At 38.9% G+C, this 25128-nt stretch overlaps 1 protein-coding gene across 2 annotated transcripts in view; it reads right to left on the reverse strand.

The window, feature by feature from the left end:
- FZD3 (frizzled class receptor 3) overlaps positions 1–25128 on the reverse strand; it is a 63898-nt gene that overhangs the window by 31837 nt on the left and 6933 nt on the right. Inside the window, exons 1-2 of one of the 2 annotated variants that reach the window (XM_049819213.1) lie at positions 2022–2044; positions 1181–1377 (exon numbers count right to left, since the gene is read on the reverse strand). In XM_049819213.1, coding sequence (XP_049675170.1) covers positions 1181–1365 — 185 coding nt within the window. In that variant the 5' untranslated portion in view covers positions 1366–1377; positions 2022–2044. Of the gene's footprint in view, positions 1–1180; positions 1378–2021; positions 2045–25128 lie in introns of those variants that run through there. The other variant, XM_049819211.1, reaches the window with a different exon arrangement.

The raw sequence follows: 25128 nt of genomic DNA on the forward strand, positions 1-25128 counted from the left end.
GCAACTGTACTAGCTGCTATCAGGCAGGACAGTGAGCTAGTCAGACCAAAAATCCAACCTAGCACTGCTACTAGCATTAATAATTGAAATTATGATGAAGATATTATTGTAATTAAGTAAAGCTCTGACTGGAGGCTAAAGACGCTGGAGGTGCAGTCTGAAGTTTTGAAGGACAGACTGGAGGGATTCCACGCATAGCTGTCCAGTTCCTCCCTCTGCTAGATGTTATCGCCTCAACAAGCGCAGCGTAAGCTAAGTATGCCTGTTCCTCTGCCACAGTTCATGTTCTGGCACAATGGCACTAACACAGCACAAGCAAAGTTTCAGTAGTTTTAGCTCTGGTTTTGAAATTTCACTATGTGGGCCTTACTGAGGAGATGGGAGGACCTAAAGGGTCCAGGCATCTGTTCAGAGTATGGAGTTAGAGCCATCTTTGATCCAGATTATCAGGACCTAGAAGCATCCTCTGACATTCTTTTGCTAAAAGAAGTTTTAATTGTTTTTCATTCTCTCCAATCCAACTGTAAGAGAGACTATTTCTTCTTGTTTCTGTTCCTGTATTTTAGTAGCTGTTGGAGTCACTTACAAAAAAAATAAAGCATAAAGATACTGTTTTCATTTTCATGTATATCCTGTTTCAAATAGATTGGAGCATAATCAAGTGCTTTGCCATAAAGATATTTGTATAATGTAAAGCTGAAAACATCTGTTTGCACACAAGCTCAACAAGAGGTAGATGCTCTGAAAACAGAGCCTTGAGATTTTATACACTCATCAAAACCAGCCTGCTCCCCCTTCAGAAAAAGAGACTATTAATCTCTAGTGTATGTAATTTTGCCTAACCCTCAGAGAAATTTATAGCAGTATCACCTATTAAACTTCGGTATAGCAGACAAAACCAGGTCAGCATAAATGACAAAGAAGAAAAATAGATGTGTATATTCATTCATTTGAGAATATGCATGTGCAGTTTACAGTAATTGCCCACAGAAATTTTCAACTTATCTGATAGAAATATGAGCTCAGTTTCCACTCTGGGAAACAGGCTGTTAAACAAATAAAAGGGAAAATAAGGACACTTGTAATGGAACATGTTTAAAATGTCTATTTCAGATCATAAAACATCCTAGATCATTCTAAAATTTTATCCTGGGATTCCGAAAAAAACATATTTGCTCACCTGGTGCACTCCATATCCTCAGGCCAAGAGACCCCAAACATCTCCATGAGTTTGGAGCACTCGCTGTATGCTCTTTGACAGAGTCTGCGACAAGGGAGAGTAACACGACCATACTCCATGCACACAGGAGCATAGAGGGCACACAGAAATGGTCGAAAATCTCTGGAGCATTCCAAATTCACCATTGGATGAAACGGCTAGAAAAGAAAAAGGAGAATTCAATAGCTACAAACAACGGTTTTGTAAAACATTTCAGCATGAAGCTGTAATTTGTCTCATGAGGTGTTAGGGCTTTCACAACCATAACCACGACCTTCTTTTTCTGAACTTTGTCTGTTGGAAGAAGAGATCATCATAACACAGCACTTACGTATTTTAGGAAGACAGGCAATCAAGAAGCCTGGGGACAATGACAAAGATTCATGAGGGACATTTATGTACTTGATTTGCATTAAAATCAATGGGAATTAAGACAGCTAAACACCTCTGAGGATTCAGGCTTAGCTTCACACTCTCCAAAACCAGTCACATAAACTTCATTCCTTTTAGTGCTTGTGTAACTGACAGACACATCATTAATTGCTAGCTGCTTATTTAGTAGGATAATATGAAAAACTTGCATCTGGTTGATGAGGTTACAGTCTGAAGAATGTTAGATAATGCAAGATTCCCTGACAGTATAGAAATACAGCATAGTGTGATCTTTCAAATATGATTTTCAGATCATGACATAATAATTCTAAAGAATCTCTCTATTTCTTGGATTTCTTCAGCAAGGCAGTGTTCTTCATATTTTTCTACAAAATGCAAACAATTTTCTATCAAATTCTTCCCACAGTACCTTGTGAACTGAAGAGAACCCATCTATTAAAATCTCAGTTCTATCATCAGAGTATATCTGTAGACGGAAAACAGTCCAAGTGTCCATGCTATCATTGTTATATAAATTCGCATACAGACATAGAACTTTCTGGCTTCCAGAACAGGGCTGTAATCACAGTGATGTCACATTAAGTATGTCATTTATTGACTAACTATCAGAAAGCACTGTGAAATCAAAGCCAGAAAAAATTAGTCAGAAAAAATAACTGGTGTCTTGTGCTACTGTGTTGCTTTCTAACAGGTTTAATTAATGATGATAGCAACACTCCTTGGAAGCTCCAAGAGAAAATCTATCACGACTAGCCAATATACAGCTCTTCTTAAGTATTTCTGAAGATGAAAAAGAAGGAAAAAAGTAGGACAGGGATTTATGTCTTAATAAAAACTGGTGCACATTGATAATCCATGTTATCTTCTTACTATCCAGCCTGGGTTCATTTTCCTCTCGCTTGTTTTGGCTTGTCTTTAAAATTCTCCAGGAGTCAATATCTTATTCTGAGTTTGTGTGGCAACTACTACTATACAAAGCCTCACCATAACTTTGGATATTAATATAAGTTCAATTATATTCTCTTAAGAGTGGAACTACAGAATATTGAAATACATTAGGACTTACAACTCTAGAATAAAACAAAACAGTGTATGAATGCTGAGTTACTCTGCTACCTCCAGACTGGAGAAACAGCAGTGACATTTTAGTAAGCCACTTCTTTTCCTTGACTTATATTTCAAATCATAGCTTGAAGGAAAAAGGTGACAGTTGCTTGATCAATGGTAATGCTAACATGAACTCTGTTCTAGACAGATTTTTATAAAAAGTCCATTATCTTGATACCAGAGTTTCCTCTTCTCCACAGCCTAGCAGTATTATACAGCAAGAAGTCTTATCTTCAGAATTTGTGGTGCAATAGCAGAAGCACAAACGAACCTGCTCTCTCTCTCTCTCTAAAACCTAAATCTTATTATAACTGAAGCTGAAGACTAGGCTGTAGAAAGATTACACTTTCAAAGAGCAACTTCCTGAGAAGTATTTTAAACCAATTCAATGTTTTCTTTTTCCGAACTACAGAACAGAACAGACCCAACAACAAAAAACAGGTCATCTTCTGTGGCAATATAAATGACAATTACTAGAAATTATGAGGAAAAGTTTCACATTTCAGTTCTTCCTTATCGCCTCCTTAGTCTTCCAACTCTTCCTATATGCCTCCTTTGCTCTGCAAAAGGTTAATTTTTGGAATACAAGACACAACCACGTTGTGATTTTACTGATTATTTTTTTTAAAGCATAATTATTATCTACCAAGCTGATTAAATGCTCTTCAGTGCTATGCATTTTTGAAAATGTTGTCACATAAAAACAGAGCCATGCAATGTGGCAATAGCTGTATGAAGAGCAGTATAAGCCTTCAGGGCTATTGACAAGGAAAAAGGAAGCAACAGTTGGAAAGCATTTACATTTACAAACTCATTGTTACTCAAGGAACACTTTCTATTTGGCTAGACATTTACTGCAGATGCACATATGTTTTTATTTTTAAATACTTATTGCTTATGATACATTTAAAGCTATTGTTTGACAACAAGGATACTAGAAATTGATTCTAGGTAGTTATGACACCTGACACGACTGGAAAAGCTTAAGATAATAGTCTTCCTTTATTTAATGGAAAGGGAAAATAAAATGAAAACTCTAGTTTTATTTTGGAAAGTGTTTAACTTACTTTTCAAAGAACCTTGAAAATAAGAAAACGAAGTTATATCTTTATGAAAAAGAGCTACTGCCTAATGCCTACCCCCCGCAAACTCTTGCCTCCTGCCACTGCAGTTTTGCATGTACCCATACCCAAATTTCAAGTTCTCCTGACAAATGCTCTACTACTCTCCTCTGATATACCTTCCGTTATGAAAAGATGTTTCAGAAATTACTCTTTTCCTGCTATTTCACCTTCACTAAAAGATCTGTTTGGTTTTGGGTGATTTGCACAAAGCTGTACCATTTAGGAAGATCCCAGACTATCTCAAGGTATGCACGTAAGAAAATTGTGCAACAGAGCTCCAGATCACGGCTATTGCAAAGCAAAGGAAAAGTAGTAAAGCAAGTTCAAGGGAAGAGAAAGGTACCCGTATTTCCTTGTATCCTGTTGGTGCTGCTACAGACAGGTGGCTGTTGTAATGGCTTTCAGCCAACTCCCAACGACACTGGGCAATGGTGTCCGAGGGAATATTGGAACTGAGACAGGAAACGTCCAAAAATGGGGATGCAGATGGTGCGCTTTGGCAATGGCTCCATGGTTTGAAAGAGCACTCTCAGTAAGAGCAGCGCGTTCCCTGGCTGTCCCCTTCAGCAGCCCAAGGGCTAAGTTACAGGGGGCTCAAACACGCAGGATGCGAGACAGCTGCCTAAACACCAGCTTCTCCTGCTATCTAAGATGCCATTTATTCTCCAAGACATCCACATGGGCCTGGATGATCAGGCACAAGATCTGCCCTCTCTTGGGCCTGACAGATATGACGCAGGGTCTCTGCAGAGACCCACTCCCTTCTGGCATGGCAGCTGGAGGCTGGGTTGAAGATGCTGAAACATCTGAAGAAATACTAGTGTAACTGAATCTTCCCTGACAAGGTCCCCTAGAGGGCACGTTAGCTGCACTTAGGGTTTTTTAGAGCTGCAGAAAACAAGTCTGGTTTTGAGCGTGGCCTCGACATACTCCTCAAAACACAGTACAGATATACTCAACCCCAACAACACTGAAGAAATACACTTAAAGCAGGGGTAATTTAATAGGACTGTTCCTCTAGTGCTGGCTGTTCTGTTTCTCAGCAACTCCAGGCCCCTCTCACTCCGTTCTGTCTCTCAAAATAGTAACTGCAGGCAGACAAAATCTCTCTTATGAATTATATCAAATCAGTTTATTTTAAAATCATGAAGATGCTAAGCTAGACAACAGAAGAAGAAAAAACCCTACAACCACTCCTCGTAATGCAGAAAAAGAGACTTACTTGCTTTCAACCAGTAACAGCAGCATTCATGCCTGTAAGCAGCTCAGTCTGTAAGTACCTTTTCTCTAAATTATCGTAACCAATTGCGGCTCCTAAGATGAAAAGTCACTTCCACCTACTCGTTATGTTGTTCACTATTAAAAATAAAGCCAGGGAGATTAAAAGACTTTTTTTTATGCTCTTGTCCAAGGACACAGTGCAAGTTACAATATTTAGTCCTACTCCACTGGTGCCTAACAAAAGGCGCTCTGTTTAAATGGGACATGCTTTTGAAGAATGCCTGTTGAACAACTCAATATACAGAGGAAAAAGGAAGAGGACAAGGACAAGAGAAGACGTGATAGCCAAACTGATTTCAATAATTCAGGCCAAGCCCTGGGAAATCCAAGAAAGGGAAGAGATAAATGTTTAAGAAGAGATAAACACTTCTTTGCTCCTCAAGGTACTTAAGTATTTAAAATATGCCAGATCATGTAACTGTATAATATATCTACAGTTGTACACCCACTGTTCTTTCTACCTCTGAGAACGATATCTATGACCATGCAAATTCCTTCAAACCCAGTGATAACAGCAGCATTATGAACTCAACTTTTTTCAGGCTGAGTCAGAACACTCTCATCCCTCCTTTGCTTTGCCATGCAGGTGGTGTGTACCCAATAGCATGCCACAATCATGTATCACTGCTTTCCTCAGAGCAGTCCAACTTGCAGTACAACCTTACCCATCTCTTCTTTCCCTCTTCCCCAGAATTTTCTTTGCTGGTAGCAAAGTTGCTTTAAGAAATTTCCCAATTCCCAGCAGTATGGCCCCAGCCCCTTCCCTCCATACAATTCCTACCTGCTGAAAATATTTTAATGGCCATGCTCTAACAGAGAGCAGAAATTTCCTGCTTGCCTTTGGTTTTCTTTAAATTTTTTTTCAGGAGGGGATGAAAGACAAAGGAGAGCCAGAATGATATGTGTAGATTTTTCCTCCCAAATAATTTTTTAAACAAATTCTCACTTCTGGTTACAAAGCAAGAGCAATAACTAACTACAAATACACCGTGGAACTGCGTTGCAGTTTCAGACTTCTCATATTACTGAGAGATAATAAACTAAATTCTACCTTTTATTTTACACAGCAGTAGTTATTTAGCTGGCTGTTATTTGGGAATTGACATTATTGCAAGATTCAAATGAAATTATTTTGGTGATCTTTCACTATTCTGTTTGTTTATATATTCCTTTCTTTTAACAGAAAACTAAACAGGAAGCATTGTCATAAACTCATAGATGGAAGGAGGGAAGTTTTCTTCCCTCAGGCTCATGGGAAGAGTGATGCTATGACTATCAATTACTGTTGCAATTCTCCGGTGGAAGCAACTGCCTCAGGGCGTCTCCTGTCTCAGGCCAGCCATATGATCTGCTCTTTCTGTCCTGTGTTGCCCTATGTTTGAATTTAGCTTGCTATTCATTAGGAAAAACCCTTGAATTGTATCTCAAAGTGCATGGACGAAAACGCTTTCCAGGCTACCTCCTGAGGAGAATGGCAGAAGCTGCAGCTAGATTTAGCTCTTCAGACAACTGCTAGTTAGACTGAACATGTTACTGCCTCCTGCTTTTGATAACCACAGGTCTTCTCTGATTGAACTGCTCTCACAGCTCTGACAGTTCCAATGAATGCTCTCTAGAGACTGTTATAAGCAGAACTGGTTTTCTTGAGACAGTGGAAATTTGTTCTCCAATGGCTCTGACCTGCATGCTCCTCTGAATCCTGCTAGGTTTGCTGGAGCCTACAGCGCACAGCTATGCTGATACACTAACTTAACCTGAAAATATTTCTTGTAAGTTAATATCCTGAGCTGAACAACTGCTGTAGTACTTAAACTGCTGATGCTAACTTCAAATGGGGCTGTAATTGAGAGTCCTGCCTTAACCTAACTGGTGTTTCCTAAAGAAGATTAGAGAGTGCTAACACAGGCACAGCAGAGCTGGTGATTTTGCAAAGAGCGGTGATCTGGGGCACTAACTTCTTCAAAAAACCATAGCCAGACCTAACAGAAAGCTACTTTTTTTCCACTCAGTTTGGCCTGACATAGATAGTGCCACATAAGGAATGGTTGCAGAAAGGGCCAGAAATACATGGTCAGGTGTGTAAGTCCATTTCTTTTGGAATCAATCCACACTTGCTCAACTTAATGTGACTATAGAAGTGCAGCTTTATTGCACAGACACTTTGTTCTGTTTTCAAAAGCCAATAGGCTAATTTGCCAACGCCTGCTTTTAATGCACAGTGCCAAGACAAACTTAGTGTACAATACTTAGCATAATGTTCATTCAAAGCTTACCTCACCATTAACTTCCTTGTCTGAAGAAACTTAGGTATACTTTTTTTTGGTAATTTTTTTAGCTTTGCACAGTGATACATGTATGAAAAGCCAAATGGGGTCACAATTCTGGCCACCTGTTAAGCTTTCCTCTTTAGCATGGAAAAAAGCTATTATCACATTATCTGTATGAACCCTTATGAACCACATAGCCCACTGCCTTCCAATATCCCATGTCTCGTAATTTGATGTTAGCTGGAAAAATTGTGGTTAAAATAAGTATTAGAATGACACTGTACTACTTTAGGGACTGGGAAGTAAACATTTCAGAATGTTTTACCTCATTAGTAAAAATATATGTCTGCATTTAAATAGCTATTAAGTCATTCCAACAATAAAAATGTCAGGTAATTATTATGGTTTTAAATTATATTTTTCTCATGCTATATAGGTTGAACCAGACAATCACCTTGTTGTTCACTTTAAAACCTAAGACCAATTATTTTACCTTCCTTACTGGTGAAAGGGCAGCAATCATGCAACCCATCCTCAGCGTTCTGGTCTGTAAACAGACAGCTGAGGTCAGTTTCTCAACAACAGAAAAAAAAGTAGGATAAAGATGAAAGTAGTTAAAAGCAAATGACATTAATCTCTGTCTATATGACTAAAAAGCAAAGCCATCTGCTCTTGTTCTTTAAAGAGGTCTCCTGCTTAATTTTGAATTCTGAAGTTCCTTTGGAAGACATGAAAAAGATGGCATCCATCTGTCAATTTGCACTTTTCCTAAATGTGGTCTTTAGGTTTTAGGAACCGATGAATGCAGATGGGTGGTCCTGGTAACAATTTCCATTTGCAAGAAGCGTTAGTTTTTGTAAGACAGCTGAGACTGCTTGGACTTCCTTCTTCCTCTCTACATGCCTGCTGCGATGGGCTTGGGAGAATTCCAAAGTATCACCAAGAAATAAATATATAATCCTCTGGACCATATTTTAGATACTATTAAGTTAAGACTCTATGAAGCACACTTGCCTGGACAAGCAAGAGACTATTGGGCAGGAGCTGTAACTCTTGATAAAATAATATTTTTCATTTAAATGACACATTTCTATCTCCTGTGGTTGCAAAGACAACCTTCCAAGTACAAACTGAGTGTGATCACTGCTCCAATGCCTGCTGAAAAAATGCTCCAGTGCTGTTGTCACTGTGGGAAGGAGAAATATACCCATTACGAAAGGTGGAGTGTTAGGGATAACAAACTTTTCTTTCCCTCAACTCTGCCACTGCCGACTGATCTGCATGTCAGGGACTCATGGACTATTTCTGCCAATTCAAGGGAGGTCTGTCTCCTTGAAGGATAACAGGAGTGAAGAGTATAAACAATTCACTGTTGGCATGGTGCTTAAAAATTTATCTTGCTGAGTGAAGGAGGAAAAACATTTGGTATGAAGATTTGTTAGAAGACTTCACACTAAGTTGAGAGCACAAAATGGAGTCGGTAGCCAGATTAAGTTCTTCTTCCCTCATAAGAGGGAATTTCTAAAATTCAGAAACATGAGGGAAAAATACAAATAAGGACATAGCCAAGATCCAAAATCACCAATTAGATTCTCTTTACCTTTTCATTTTTACTGCCATCAGCATACAGAATGACAGTGTCTGCCACATAATAAACAACATTAATACCCTGCAGAATAAAATCAGACAAGTTGGATTTCTAAAATACAATGAAAGCAACACTGAATAATCCTATTGAAGAGAATTTCTTTATTTCTCAAAGGCTTGATGACTTCTACTATTTCATGTGTGACTTCGCTAACTGTGGTTTTTTACACAGCTGAAATAGCAGAGTATTTAAGAGAGCTTAATACTGCACACCAGTGCAGACTACATGAAGCTCCATGTTTTCCACTGGGATGAGGGTGGAAGAAGGCTTCTGTTTTCTGAATTCTGACATTCAAGCCAAAGTGCTTCTTGACAGACTAACCCAGGGAATCTACAGTATGCTGCCTCCATTAAAAGTGAATGTGAACTGTACAGTTGTCATCATCCTCCTCCTATATGGCTGTGAAATGAGGACAAATTACGGTTGTCATCTAACGCACTTCAAGGCGCAGTTTCGTGTAAGTTCATCGACTCCTGCTACCAACCTCCTTCGCACTGACTTGGGTTTAAGACTGATTTAAACTGTCCATGAAACTTACCTCAAAGCCACACATGCTGTATTTGGAGCATTAGTAGTGTAAAAAGCCAGGATAAGGTCCTGAATGCTGACACCTTTAAGTGTTACCATCTAAATATCTTTCCTGTATAATACACCTAGGTTGATCAATTCATTTTTTTCTAAGCTTAGTTTTTTACTGGTTTAGCTCCTTAACAACCTTACAATAGGTTTGGGTGCCAGTGCAAGATGTGCAAAAGGGACGTGTTACTGGGGGATGAAGAACGGGGCACAGCTAGGCTGACCTTACAGCTAGGTAACATTGAACCCTAAACTGTGCTGCTCAGGACATCTGGTGTGTTCATAACCATCTAAAATAGAGTTCAACTGCTCTGGACCCAGCCAGACCCAGAAAACATTACAAGGATATGTTTAAGGTAAACCCTTGAGTTTTATAGCATTAGTTCCACAACATGGAAGACAAAAGACTTCTTGCTACAGCAGAGAACAGGCACTGATGCTGTTAAAGCCCAGGAGCATAACCTTTTGCAGACAGAAGGCTGCAAGAGAAAAAACACACTAAATGAATCAGGAAGCTCTATTTGCTACTGCCTTAGCAGCCAGTCTGCTGTCAAAATTCTCTCACACAATTGTCTTACTAGCCAAAACACCTGGTTTCATATATGAGAGTACAATGGCAGATTCAGTTGTCGTGATAAATAAACTTACTGCTTGAGCTATGAACATCAGACAGTGTTCTCAAAGAACAAATTACCATTCAAAAACTGTCATGTCTTACCTGGCTCCATTAGGATCAACATCTCCTTGGGCATCGGTTCAATGACTTAATTTTGCTCCTATGAAAGCCCATAATGAATCTAACCTAAATACTTTAGAGAATGATCTTGCAATATCCACCAAGACTGTTGCTTTGTAATTTACTATTATATAAAAAACCAAACACAGTTGTGCCAAATGATTTTACAAATGTGTTTAGCTACACATTGAAACTTTTCTTTTTTCTGCCCAATATTTATTGTCCAAATTGAAAATCAAAAGGAATACTCAGGTAATATAATAATGCATCTCTAACAATGGAAAAATCAGTTTTTTTGGTATCTATGGCTTGGAAAGAAGCAGAGCATGACACTGATCCAATATAACTATGTACATAAATAATATGATGCAAATCAAAGAAAGAACATAATCTGTTGGATTAATGCTATAAAAATTATTCTGAATAGCAAACAAAACCTATCTATAAAATGAATGCTAATATTCTAACAGCTGTGTCTTAATCTAACATTACAAACCATCTGTTATACCTACATACCAGCAAAACCACATATGCACACAGACATACACACGTGTCAACAGTTGGATAGAAGAGCAGATTTGCATCTTCGGGCCTCAAAATTAAGGATATTTCATGGCAACATTTAAAACACATTGTCTACTGGCTTGACAACTATTTATTTTCTTTCCCTCACGCTTAATTTCCAGGAAGGCTACACTATCAGTCTAGTATATTAAGCTGTCTTTTGGTATAGTTAATTCTAAAAATTAGCAGATTGTTTCACATCTATAAATAATGTGGGAAGGTTTTCCTGGATGTGTGGTCTACACTCCACAAACTCTGCAGTCCTGCTGTCCCCTATATGAATTTAATAGAGTAGGATCCAATCCAAAGCAAGCTGCACCATCTCCAAATCTCAATTCAACAGCACCTTCCACTTCATTTTACAGTTACCCTACTACAGCTGTTACCATTTCTCTTCTCTCTCGTATAACAATTATAGTTTTCAGACTATTTTGATTGTAAGGGTTCTCAGGGGATTATATCTGGTTTGTGATTATTTTAGCCAATTTCTAACACAAGAAAAGTAAAGCCGCAGTACTTAGTAGTCTTCACATGTATTAGTTGGGTAGATGTGGGCAGATGATTATATAAGCCAGATTTTAGTCAGGAAAACTTGTGTATTTACCTGGAAGTTTGAGTCTCAGCATTACCAGGGGCTCCATGCAGAATCACCCTGTACTGTTGCTGTTACTGCAAGCCAGTACAATAAAGCGTATTACAAAAATAAAAGGTGACCCGGCTAGCTGATTCTTGGGATTTACTTTCTATATTTTGGTATTATGCATGAAATTCTTCCCATGTGCTATCTGTACAGCATGTACAGCTGGACACAAACAATGGGAAAATGAGGCAGCTTTTGGGGAAATTTTCAGTCTTTGGAAAGAGGTTTTTCTTTCATTACTAAAATTCTACAGTGAGTCTTTCCATTCTGAACAAATGCCAGCTACATTTATTGGGATGGCTCTTTTAAGAGTTTGTCCATCCCAAAATACATTTCTTTTACCCAATTACAGAATTACAAGAGGGTCACTAAACAGGTGCCTCTACTTCATCAGACACTAATACAGAACAGGAAAGTTAAGACTGAGAAAATCTTAACTTACTCCAACATATTAAATGAAAATTCATTTCTGCTCAAAATAGAAGCTTTAAGATAATGAGTTGGTGACTTCAATTTTTAACTGTTTTAAAACCATGAACTATTTTTGAAAAACATGTCCAAACACAGCAGCTGTAAATTAAAATTTAAGATTCATCAGGGGATACTATCCCTTCCATTTAGTGCCAAGTTAATGAGGTCACAGATGAACTCTACAGGGGAGGATAGGGGAAAAGAATTAAAAATAATTGCAGTTGTACACCACTTCTCCACTGGACAGAAAGCTGTTACCCACCTCACAATCATCTGAATGACAGATTCTGAAAGCCTCACCAAAACTGTCAAACTAAGAATAAAACCAAGCTCCCAGAGTTGATTTTTCTTCACTACAGTTAATAATTTACCAGGTAAATATTTGACAGGAATTCCCCCAGTGCCTCCACTTATTTGTTTCTGCAACACCCTAAAAGCATGCTTACTTCTATCAAAATAGGTTAAATTATATCTTGCCCTCAAAGGTCCAGAAGTTTATTCCTGTTGAGGACAGAAGTTTGTGCCTAGCTCTCTTCTGTATCACTAACATAGTTTTGGGAAAAATTGCTCTCACAGTGTATCCTGCACGTCTTTGAAACACTCTAGACAAGTAGGACAAGACCTAACACAATAACAGGATTAACAAGAGAGTGGGAGGAGAGAGGGGATACAGATGGAAGGAAACAAGGGAAGACAAAAAGATTATGCAACTACTCTGTGAGGCCCCTACACAGGATGATAGACCCAAATTCTTTTCCAGTTAAAAAGAATAAAGAGAAGCAAATATCTATGGGTGCTGTGGAAGAAGTACCTCTTCAAAATGTATCTCAAATAGTAAGTGACACTCACAAGCACTGTAAATGTACTCTGTGTGTCAGGTTCTGTATGGAATACACTGCAGGGGTGTTTGCAATGGGGGGGGTCGACACAGAATGGAATCAGTGGGATCAAACTATAAAAGAGCAGGTCACATAAATAGGAAAGACTGCATTGAATTGCTTGGAGATACAAGCATTCAAAGGTGGTACAAGAGACAAGAGGGGGGTAAGTGTGTTTTCCCATTGATTGCCTCTTTGAATAATTGCCCAACACTGCAAAATCCCTTTTATATATATCTGTGTCTAAAAGGATAGAAAACGCAATGGAGCAAAGACCAGGTGTGGGGCTATAAGGTAGGGAAGGCAAAAAGAGCTAGAAGCCTGCTGTGATAAGCCCCATTTGGTTAGCCACAGCAGGGCTCATCTGGCAGACCACAGAAGACCACTCAGAGGGCGTTTCTGCTCTGAAGAACCATAGGAAGTTCATACAGCCGAGCTGGCTTTCCAGCTCCCTTTGTCTCAAACCTCAAAAGCAGCAGGATGGGGACAGGATAGTGGATAGGAGTGTACGTACGTGCATTTGTTAGTGTTTCATGATGAGTTCTGCTTAATAGCTCTTTGCCAATTTCAGTAATACTTGGCTCCCACTGCCTCCCACCTCACGGATGAGGACTAACACCCAGAGATCAAAAAGTGTCCTTTAACCCATCACACTGGCTCCTCTCTGATGGGTACAACAGGTTATGTCAGAGGAATCTGCTACCACTGTAGGAGAAACATAAGCCGCAGATCTTTTACAGTCCTGGCTTCAATTCAATGCCCCTTTCTTGAGTCCCCTCCATGACCCTGGCTACTAATCACAACTAGTACAAAGTGGGAGGGGAACCAAAGCCTAAATTTTAAAAGCCTGGAAGCTTACTATTTCCAGACAAAAGCAACTGCCTCCCATTGTGTCAGAAAAAAGTAACTGATGGATCTGAAGAATTATGTCGCCTTTTTGTGATGCCACTTAATTAAGGTTATTCTGAATAACAGGAATAATTTAGTTGCAAAGTAAGACTAAGGAAAATGCTTGCGTACTCTTCAGGGTCTGAGATTTTGCAGTATTTTAGCCACGAGACTTTTAAAAATGCCACTGGAAGACAAATTTTCAAATCAGATGATTTAAAAGGTATTTCTTCCACATGAGGTAAAGACTATTCTTCTGTAAGAACTAGACAGACTATTTGTCATTCAAAAAACTACAGAGGAAAATCTGAAGACAAAGTAACTTCACCATTCTTTAACAAATTTAAATTAAACTTTAAGTAATTAACACATTTGTAAAATAAGCAGATAAAATGTCCCAAAAGCCACTTACTATCACGTGACACACATTTTTGTTTTCTTGATTTTTTTCTTTATTATTGACAGTAAGCATAAAACCTGAAATCCAAGGTCAAACTTTGTTACCACATTCTTCTCTGCAGTTATATTTCCATATTGCACCTGCCCAGATCAGACCACAATGCTAAAAATGTACAATAAGAAACCAGAAGGAATACTCATGAGCAGGGATCCAACTAATGGGTCTGCTGATTCTGAATGGCATATATTCATCTACTCCTCCACAAAAAAGGATTGCACAGATGTTAGACAATTGACAGTATAATTGAATCTTTATGAAGGGAAAAACTGTAATACATGTAAGTTTTCAGAGAAAAATATTAAAACCAAAAATGATGCTTTTGGACTTGTGAGGGGGGGAAAAGCTAAGTGAATGGCTGACCAGAATTCTCTCATTGAATTTACAAAGAAAGATGTTTCTTCTTGCTCAGTGCCACAAACATGACAACTTTTGTTCTATAAATCAAGAAACAGGGAATATAAACAAGTTTACAAATTGAAAGCAACTTTTAAAAGATAAATTTCAGGTTTCTACAACACACAAAGATGAACTACAAGGAGCCTTCCTTCCTTGTTCAAATTCAAATTAACCAGCCCTTTGTGCTTCTGTTCTCTCCTCTTCTCTTTTCAAATTTCCTTCCTCGTTTCCATGGGAACCCCCTCGCTGACAAGCCTCCGAGCAGAGCAAGAGGCCAAGCTTAGCAAGGGGTGTGAAAAGGGGAGAGAGTCAAAGGGCAGAATTTGGCTCGGGAGAATCAAGATGCCAACCTTTGTCACCCCACAAAGAGGGAGTAACCATAGGAACTAACTCTGTGGGACAGGGGCAGGGAGGAGGAGGGAGTATCATGGCCAAATTCACAAAATGGGAAACAAAATGGGGAAGGTGTCATTAAAAATGCAATGCTAGAACCTACAGTGAAAAAAAAAAGTCTTACAAATGAAAAAAATTAAAATAAAACTTTAGGGACCGAGTATCCAACTTCATGCTGGTTTTAAGTCCACAAAATTGCATCAAATTAATTTATATGAGACCACAAAGAAACTGGGCAGATCCAATTATCAACTCCAACACGAGTATTTAATGTTCTCCCGAAAATATGCTGAATATTCCCCTTGACTTTGATGGGCTCTGAAGATGTTTTCCAAATGCCTCACAGATAACTGGAAACAACACAGCTTCAGGAAGATTGCTATCAAGTGATGGCTTCAAACATGCAGAGCCAGTTTACACTAACAGTTCTGCAGAATATGGAAGGTAGTCTAGTCGTTATTGTTACTGCAAGAGCAATCCGACAGTGCAAATTTACATACAGTATATTAACATGGTATCGCATTCATACACTACATAAAAATATAAATACAGCATACTTTTATTCTTGTACCTTGTAAAAGAGACAGCAGGAGGATGAGGCATGAAACAGCTCTATAAAATCACAAACGACACATAAAGAAAAAATATGGTCCAATTGTTCACTGCGTCTTCAGCACAAAAAGTAGCAAACATAAAAATAGCAGGTGGTTCATTTGAAGAGGGGAAAAAACCCCAAAGACAGCAAATTCTTCACAGAACACCTTTAACTTACATAACTATTTGCCACTGATTTGTGTGGATGCTAAAAGAACATATGAGTTCAGGAAGAAAACTGATAAATTTGTAGAAAAATACATCAATGGTTACTAACACAAGACATCATTTCCAAGCCACAAATTGCTGAACATGGAAAAACAGTCTGGGTAGATGTATGTTACATACCTGACCTGTTCTTATCTGCTCCACACAGCACCCACTGTGGGCCACCACCGGGTGACAGAGTACCAGGCTAAACAGATCTCCGGTCTGACTTCGTGTCGCTATTCTTAGGTTCTTACATTTTTCCATCTCCTCCCCAGTTTCATTTCTACTAGCCTGTCTCTCACACCAAATATAGTCTTTAAAAGTGTATTTTATAAAAATGTTATTGTTTTGCAGGTCCAAAGTGTTGCAAGATTGAATAATGAAATCAGTTCAAGAGCACTGGGTTCCTCAACAATTAGGGATATTTTGCAGCCCACAGGCTACTTACCTTCCATACCAGTTTGGTGTTAGGTGTAGGACAAACACCGGCTCGGTTTCCTCCAGAAAGTCACAAAACCCTGCTGCATTTGCATCTCTTAGTGACCAAGATACAAAATGGGGAGTAGGGCAGCAATGCACAAATGAGGCACATGTGAATTTAAGAAGATTGGTCCTCTGAATGTTAAAAACATGCTTCGATGAACTATTCTTCCATATCACAGAACACAATAGCTTCACAGCCAAACAGGAACATCCCATTGATACAAAAATGATTCAAATCCACAAAAGCCATCCCAACTTTCTCTAAAATCACGACAAGAAGAAAACTGCAGCCATACCAACAAGACAAATGGTAAAATTTATGACAACTGCTCCTTGATGCCTAAATTGTTACTCCATACTTATTCTCCTCTTGTCAATCTGTTGTGGCTTTCTTTTTGAATACAACTATCCTATAATTGGAACCATCATCACACACTAGAGAAAGCAAGGAAAATACCACTTCCAAGTGACCAGCAAAATAAAAAGCACACTTTAGTGAAGCCACACAACTTTTAAGTAGTCCACCACTACTTACATCACTGACAACTTTCTACAGAAAAAAACATGTTTGGAAAGAATGGCAAGGCTAAAGGACAGAAAACTGAAGAGCTTCCACCCTATTATGTCAGCTCGCAAGTTATAACTGAGATATCTAAATAAACTTTGTATCAGAAGAGCGTAAAGGGGGAAGAGAGAGGTAGTGCTAGTAACTTGGACTAAACTGAAGTGTTGACTTGATTCTATAGCAGACACGCTAGATCTCTGCCTTACGAGGGACAGAATCTAATGCATGTACGTCCAGAATACAAGGTAGCTATTTCAGTACTAATATAGCAGAACTATATCCTACAAGTTACACATACTACTAGATATAAGGCTAAGTCTAGTCACTGTAACAAGTACTAACCTGTACTACTACAGCACAGAATATATGATATAAACATGTTTTTTGTCCCACAATAGCTGTATCTAAGAGAATCAGCTGGCTGATTTTGATTAAGGTCAAGAAAAAGCATACAAAGATAGGAATAAATGTCTGTATACTTGTGGTAGGTAAGAGGAATGGTAAATAGTAAGACGAATATTCCCTTAATGCTCCCACACAACATTCCTTTGCTTCTGAGTTTACACTTGCAGATATAAAGCTAAAACTGACTATAAAGTACATTGTCACTTAACTATTCAAAATAAATTCATGTGTTCCACCTTTCCTAATAATTCCTCTTTAAGCCTCCACCAGATGCTACAGAATTAGCCACAATGCAGAGCCATCTGCCTTCATGACCCTGAAAACAAGCCCACTGTGAATAGATGTTGATTAAGATGTAGATCATTCACTTTAAACTGAATCATTACATAAAACTAATGTTTTTTTCATATGCTTGCACTAAACTATTAAGGCTAAACTTCGTTTCCATATTTCCAGTTGAATCATCTTTCAGAATTAATCTTTTATTCAAGAAAATATGAACATGGTGACAGAGTTCATCTTCAATGTGCAAGCAGTAGTTTATTGATTTAACAAAAAAACCCCCAAACCCTACTTCTCTTCATTTTCTCTCTCCCTACTAGTCTGCGTTTTGAAAATATTCATATAGCATCTTGTTCTCGTTAACAAACATAGAAGACTAGAAAACAGTATTTCTGAAATTATTCTCTGGAGGACATCTATTAGCCAGGCAAAAGAAAGTAAGGGTTTCTAACACCTGCTATCTAGCTTTACTATTTAAGCACTAATTATCTACATGGAGAAGTTTTAACCCTTGTGTTCTTTGTATTCCTTTTAGAAAGAAGCATCTCTTTAGTACTTTGTTCTTTCATGGTGCTCGGTACAGCATAGCACTACAATACCTTTATCTGGTTTCTTGAAGTGAAATGATATGGCCCCCGGAGGAAAAAATTGGAGACTCACCATCGTAATTGCTCACATTAAGCAAGCATCCATTCCACCTTAAAATGCTAGTTATAGTTCATATTCCCTTTGATTGTTGTCCTAAGATGGACCACATGCTCAGGTATGATCTAGGTCCACAAATCATTTGGTTTGCTGCTGTGGATGTGGGTACCTCCACATTGACAAACACCTTCCCCAGCAAGTCTGTATTTGACAGTCTGTTTGTCAGAATTGCAATGCTTTCCCAAACACAAAAAGCTGCAGGCAACACAGCCAAAAAGTCCATCTTTTGTGCCTCTATTCCTGGACATTACTCTGTCTGGGTTAACTGCTTCAAAAGATTTCTAGCCAAAAGACAAGGCTCTTTCCCTTTCTTCCTTATTTAAGCCTCTACCAACTTCAAAGCAGGTACACATGCATAGCTCTATGCTCTATCTGAATGCAAATTATTATCTCACATGGCTGTTCTGCCTGTCCGAAGGAACAGTATTCAGTATTCATGCTTCAGTATTCATTGAATATTTAATATTCATTCAGATTATCTTGAAGTTCACTGGACCTTAATGTGAAAAGGATTGAATTGATGGTCCTAATATGACACCATCTAAGGCTATGTTCAAGAAACAGCTTCCTCAAAAGACTCATTTTACAAAATTGTCAGATCATACTAACTTTTTTATGGACCTCTTTAGGGATGTAACAGTTCTAGTTCTTCTCAAATTGTCCTTACCCACTCAGGATTTCTACCACTGTTGCACAACACTCATACCCTTTACAGGTCAAGGCTGAAACCACAAGCTGATGTGTTTCAAACAGACAAGCCTCAGGTATTCCTAAAGCAAGAACTTCTAAGCAGTGCATTATCAGGCACTCCTTTGCTTTGCCTCTAGTCTACAGAATCATCTTTGCAATTCTAGCTTTGAGACATTCTAGTTTTACAATAAACCAATCTATATCTTTACATGACTATTTCTAAGGTAAAAAGTCAGAGTCAGAATAAGAGAATACAAAGTTAATGAAAGAGTAGGCTTTAATCAGCTGGTGCACAGCTTGCATTCTTATGATCACGTACAGTTCCATTGTTCAGTAGGCATCATAATCTTACACACTAAAGAGAAAATTAATCCTTACTGCAAATTAGTGTCTAAGATTAGGGTGCTTACAAAACACCAGCTGATTAAAACCTACTTTTCCATTAGCTTTATATTCTTCTATGAGTTTTGGATGCAGAACTGAAGAATACAGAAAGCCAAGGAAAAGTGCTGAGGTTTATAGTGCACGGCCAAGCAAAAGATGGGGGGCGGAAAGGAATAAATATCAAATTAAGAGGGGAAGAAGTTAAGTATTTTCCACCCTACATTCTCCCCATCCTTGCTGATGAGTGCGAAAGAAAGAAAGATGCTTCCCGCTTGTATCCAAAAAAACCCACTCAGAAATAGGAGGAGGAATGGGGCAGCACTACCTCCCAGCTCCAAGGAGGGTAGGAATCATAATCACAGAAACCAAGATCTGTTAATTTTGCACACTTGTCCCTGGCCGTTATGCAAATCAAGATCTGAGAGACAATATTCCTTGCTGAGTCCAAACCCCAATTATCTGAAATCAGTAATAATATACACCTGATAGAAAAGCTGTTTGAGAAACACCACTAAAAGGAGCCACTTAACACTTAACCTACCTATACTGGAAAAATGCCTAACTCTTATCCCAGATGCTAAGACCAGGCTGGGCATAAATATAGCTATGTCTTCTGTTGAGGCCATTTTTAAGCATACTCCAGTTCTTTTCCACTTAAAAAAGACAAAAAAATTAACTAAGACTCCAAAGATCACTGCGGAGAGGAGGAAAAAAAAATATTGCCACAAAAAAACCCCTGTGCTATACACACAGAAATATAGTTAGCAAGGTTATGCAAATCTTGCAGCATGCACTCTGCTCTGCAGCAGGTCAATGGCATTACCCTCTGCAAGAATCAGTACAAGCAACAAACCACTAGATTTGAAAAAGAGTATGAAAAATCATGTTCCTTCACATCTGTAGTTGCATATTCTGTGACAAAGTCCATTAACTGTTCACTAGCTCTGCTTCTAAATATTCAAAACTCCATGACTGGATAGTTTATTTATATTAATCCAATGATTCCCAGCTGGTGAACCCTGCCACACTGATGGAGTAGGAGCATATGAGTCAATATTACTCCTCTCCCCTTCCAGCTACCTCTCTCACATGGCAAAAAAACATATCAACTGCAGGATAACATGATTTCTCTATTTCCCCCTTTGCATCTCCCACCTACACACTAACCAACCTAGCTATGGTGCACTCATAAGTCCCTACTGCTGCTCTTTTTTGATATGCAAAATGGGAATGGAAGTTGTGAGAGAGTGCAAAGGAAGAAATAGCATGTTATCTTGTCTGCCCATATGGTGACTGTATCATCTCATTTCTGGAGCATTTGACCACCAGTATAATCCCAAAAGACAATGCTTCTGCGTTCACCCAGAGGGACCCATTTAGACCTCAACTATGTCTGGTTCCTGTCCTTTAAAGCCTCTTTGATGCCTAGCATCATTTGCAAGGTTCCATAAAAAACAGGGTAAGAAGAAGGAAGTGCTGGCAGTACATTTAACTGCAAAAAGACTGGCAATCATCATATTAAACCACCTCTCTTCATCAGTGACAAAAAGCTTTAATAGCATGCTCCCAGGCTCCAACAGGCTACCAAGTTACATGTTCTCTGATAAACATATTTGTCTACAAAAATTGCATTAAGGCAGATAAAAAACACTGCTTGCTAGTCTTACGCATAAGCAAATCCTTCAAGGCCAAAGGAATATTAAGTGGAAAAGGGACAGAAGATAATTCTTCATATGGTAGTAATAATAATCCAAGAGATGGGTAAACAAGGTCAGATCCCTCAGGGGGATAGGGGTAATTTAACTTCTCGATTGTCACTGCCTCATTCAGCACACGATCTATGTAACACAGCAGAACTGTGGCAGCAGCACAGTGCAACATCATCTCAATGTCACACTGTCATCACGAACATATTTAGAGGGAAGTTTTAACAGCATAGCTGAGAGAGACTATGCTAAATGGTTATTGTAATAAAACAACCTGCTAGCAGATTATAGAAAATTTTCAAGATACCTTGCAATACGTTCTACACGACAGCACGGAGCACATAAAAGGAATGACCCCGGAGAGTCAGGCATCGTGAGGCCCCCACTGTGCGCAGCGGCGGCCACTGTGCAGTACTGGAGGGCAGGACAGCTCCCAGCTCCGCGCCTGCCTGGACAGCTCAGCCTGCCCGCAGGCTCCCCAAAATACCTGCCCTTTACACCTAGCATCTCCTATCTCCATACTCTACCGTGACTAGCGTGCTAGTCCGTATTAACCAGCATTACTCCTTTTAGAAAGAAGCAGATGCAAAATGACTCTCATTTTAGCCTCTGCTATAGCCAAGTGGGTGTTAGCAGAGGTTGGACTAGCACAACTGGTGTTTTGTCCTCTACCAAAAGGAGTAAGCCCCTTTAGAGATACTTGGGGGTAAAATAACACTCCAGGCCCTTGAACACAGAAAACCCTCCCTTCAGTCTTCCCGGATTAAAGCAGGCCTTGCTGATGTAGCACAGCAGAAAGCTTAAGGCATTATCTTTCCCAGGAGTAAAGAAAGGCATAGGAACCAGTTACAGTATGGACCAATATACACTAAGATGGACTCCTGATGTCATATTCTATTTTTCTTTGTTTAATCAAGATGGTTAATACCAATATTGCTGCAACATAACAAGATGACACTGATGACGTGACTTATTAGCCTTTATTATAATTATGAAGCAATCAGTAGCTTAAAGTCTCAAAAGGGCAACTTACTGATTTTTTGAGTTTTCAAGAAATAACAATAAGTAAGTTTTTAAACAGTTCCTCCAATGAAGTTGAAGTTCAACAGTTCCTTCACTCTTTCTTGTATTGTACTCTATCAGTACAAGCAAGCTGAATTTTTCTTATGGGTTTTATTAGGAACTGTTGTGGAAAAAGTGGTACTGAAAAACTGTAAGAATTACAAGGTTCCCCCCCTCCCCCCCCCCCCATTAGACAAGATGAATCGGACTGATTCTGCTGCTATATTATTTTATGCTCGCAGCTATTTGGGAGGGCTTGGAGATGTGAGCTATTTACCAGAAAATGTCACAATGCAAGTTTTAATAGACTCCATTCAGTTCAAAATTTGAGTGCTCCATCCATTTGACTGCAACATTAAATAATCTCTAAAAAGCCAAATAACAAAAACTTCCTTCTTGCTAAGTACAGATTTAAGGGGCAATCTAGACTAACACAAGGAGTGGAAATATACTTAGGAAAACCTGTGCCTTATCATTCTTTTTTTCCTGTTCAAATCCCTAAAAAAACTCTGCCATGGAGGCGCAGGCCACTGCACAGTGATTTTAAGCTTGATAATAGCCTTGTTTCCTTGCACGGCCTTTACCATTTTTCATTAAGCATTCCAAAGCATAGTTCACCCCCTGACTAAAACCACTGGCCTATGTGCTAATTATATTGGCAGAAGGGAGTACTATACATACACCCACAACACCAATGCACCCATGCTAAGTTTAAGAATGGCTTTGGCATTGAGCTAGTACCTGAATAGCAGCAACACAGTGTTTCATGCAAGCTAATTTATGCTATTAAGTTGAGCTTTATACCACAGAGTGCAAAGAAGTAACATTCGCTTCTCAACTGTTTCTATCTCTGTAGCAGAAAGCTACTTTACAAAGATAAGAACAATTACACCAGTTACTCTGATTCAGACTGAAGGTCCATATAATTACTGCTCTGCTTCCAACAGCGGACATAAACAGACTGTTAGTGAAAGTTATATTTTTGACAGTTCTCTGAAATCATTGGTTTAATATGCAACAAAAGCCAGAGAAGTTAACATAATGTTGGTCATTACTAGGAAGCTATTAGCAGCAAAAAGTGTGATGTTATTTATAAATAAATCCCTAGTGTGCCATTCTCATCTCCACAGCTCAGCAAGGACAAGGGTAGTAAAAGGGACAGAGAAAGTTAACTAAAATTATTACAGGAATGAACCAGCTGAAGTGCAAGAAGAAAGCCCAAACAGCTGGAACACTTCAATTTGGAGAGAAAAAGCCTGGGGGATAAAACCGAGGTTTCCAAAATCACAAGTGTAACAGAAGGTTTAACTGCAGCACAATATTGCATGATACTGGAACAAAAGGTTATTAAATGAAACTGGCAGGAAACTGGTTTGAAACAGGTTAGAGAATAAGTACTTCTTCACACGGTGGCTAGTGAACTGGTTGACAGTATTATATTCATAAAATAGAGAAATTCATTGAAAATAGTTGCATTAAATGATACTAAAGAGAACAGGCAGGGAAGTACCCTCTAACATCCATAACTCGGGGTCTGTGGATACTGGGGAAGCACCAGAGAACCAGCCCACAGACAAGAGGTTTGCATCCCTTCCCTAAACAGCACCTCCTCTTGCCATTAGCACATATGGAACGCTTGGCAAGATGGACCATGAGCGCGTTCCCTAAATGCTCTCCCAGCCTGTGACAATTTCTGCCAAGGGGAAGAGCCTGAGCTGTTTTTTTCTACCTAGTCACCCTCATTGGCCATTGGCCGCATTATGTTCCAAGCTATGGTCCAGTCTCCTCAAACTTTTTGCATCCACAATTCTGTCTATGAGTTTCACAGCTCTACTGCTACTCTACTACTGCTTGAAGAACCTCTTCCTCTTTGTTCTGGCTTGGCTTCTAGCAAGTCTACCATCTTGATTTGATGGAGAGTAGTTCCTGCACTGGAAGAGACACTGTACAGTCAAACCCTATAAACCTTTGCCTGCCAGTTATGATGGTAGTTGTTGTTGTTGTTGGGTTGGTTGGGATTTTTTTTCTATTTTACAAGTAGGCTAAAGGACCCTGCCATAGTCTAACACTCCTCCTATGGGATATGTTCCATAAGCCTGTGGTCATTCTTCCTGTTCTCTGGACCTCTTACAGTTCAAACACACATTTTCTGAAATAGCTCAGAACTTTACACAACACTCCAGCTATTTGTGAGCCACAGGATTATATAACACCACTGCAACGTCTGGTCTTCATTCCTTTCTTAATTATTCCACATCTGATTTGCCTTTTGACTTTCTTACTGCTCAGTAAGCTTTCAACTCATATTTCAATAGAGCAAACCATCGTAAATCCAATGAAATAAGCTGACAACCACCACCACTGATGTGAAGAATATTATTCCCCCAACACATACATATTTATCCCTTTGAATGTCCTCAACGATTTTATGGCTCAATGTATCTCAAACATAGTCTCAATTTACAATAATCTCAATTTACATAATCTCAATCTTTACAATTCTTATTCTGATTTGACCTTAACTAAGTTACTCACAACAGTATCAATAGGCTTTCTCATCTTACTGCTAATGTTCTCTTCTAGGTCATTTAAGAAAATACAGAACTGCATAGATTCCCAAAGCCTTCCACTGATAATCTGCTTCTCCAACCACCCAGCAAAAACAAAGCCCACTATCTCCACACCTCCACAAGCCAAGTCCCAGAAGTCTTCAATCCAGTTGTTTTCAACAATTCCATTAATATCCTAAGTTCCACCTTTCAAAGATGAAATAAACAGTTTGTACACACCTAGTTGTTCACACTGTTATCCTATTAAACTTGCTCACTTGCTTTGGCTTCATTTTTCCTCCTTACAGTTAGATCATCAAAGGTCCTCAGAACTTACCAGAACCAATTCTAAAATAGAATTCATTCCTGTTGCTATGTATTTAGTATAATTGAAATCCCTGGCCACATCCAAATGAGCCCTTGAAATGCAAGTCCATAGTTCTTTCAAACAA

The sequence above is a fragment of the Accipiter gentilis genome, chromosome 16 (assembly GCF_929443795.1).
Source record: "Accipiter gentilis chromosome 16, bAccGen1.1, whole genome shotgun sequence".
Classification (NCBI taxonomy): Eukaryota; Metazoa; Chordata; class Aves; order Accipitriformes; family Accipitridae; genus Astur; species Astur gentilis.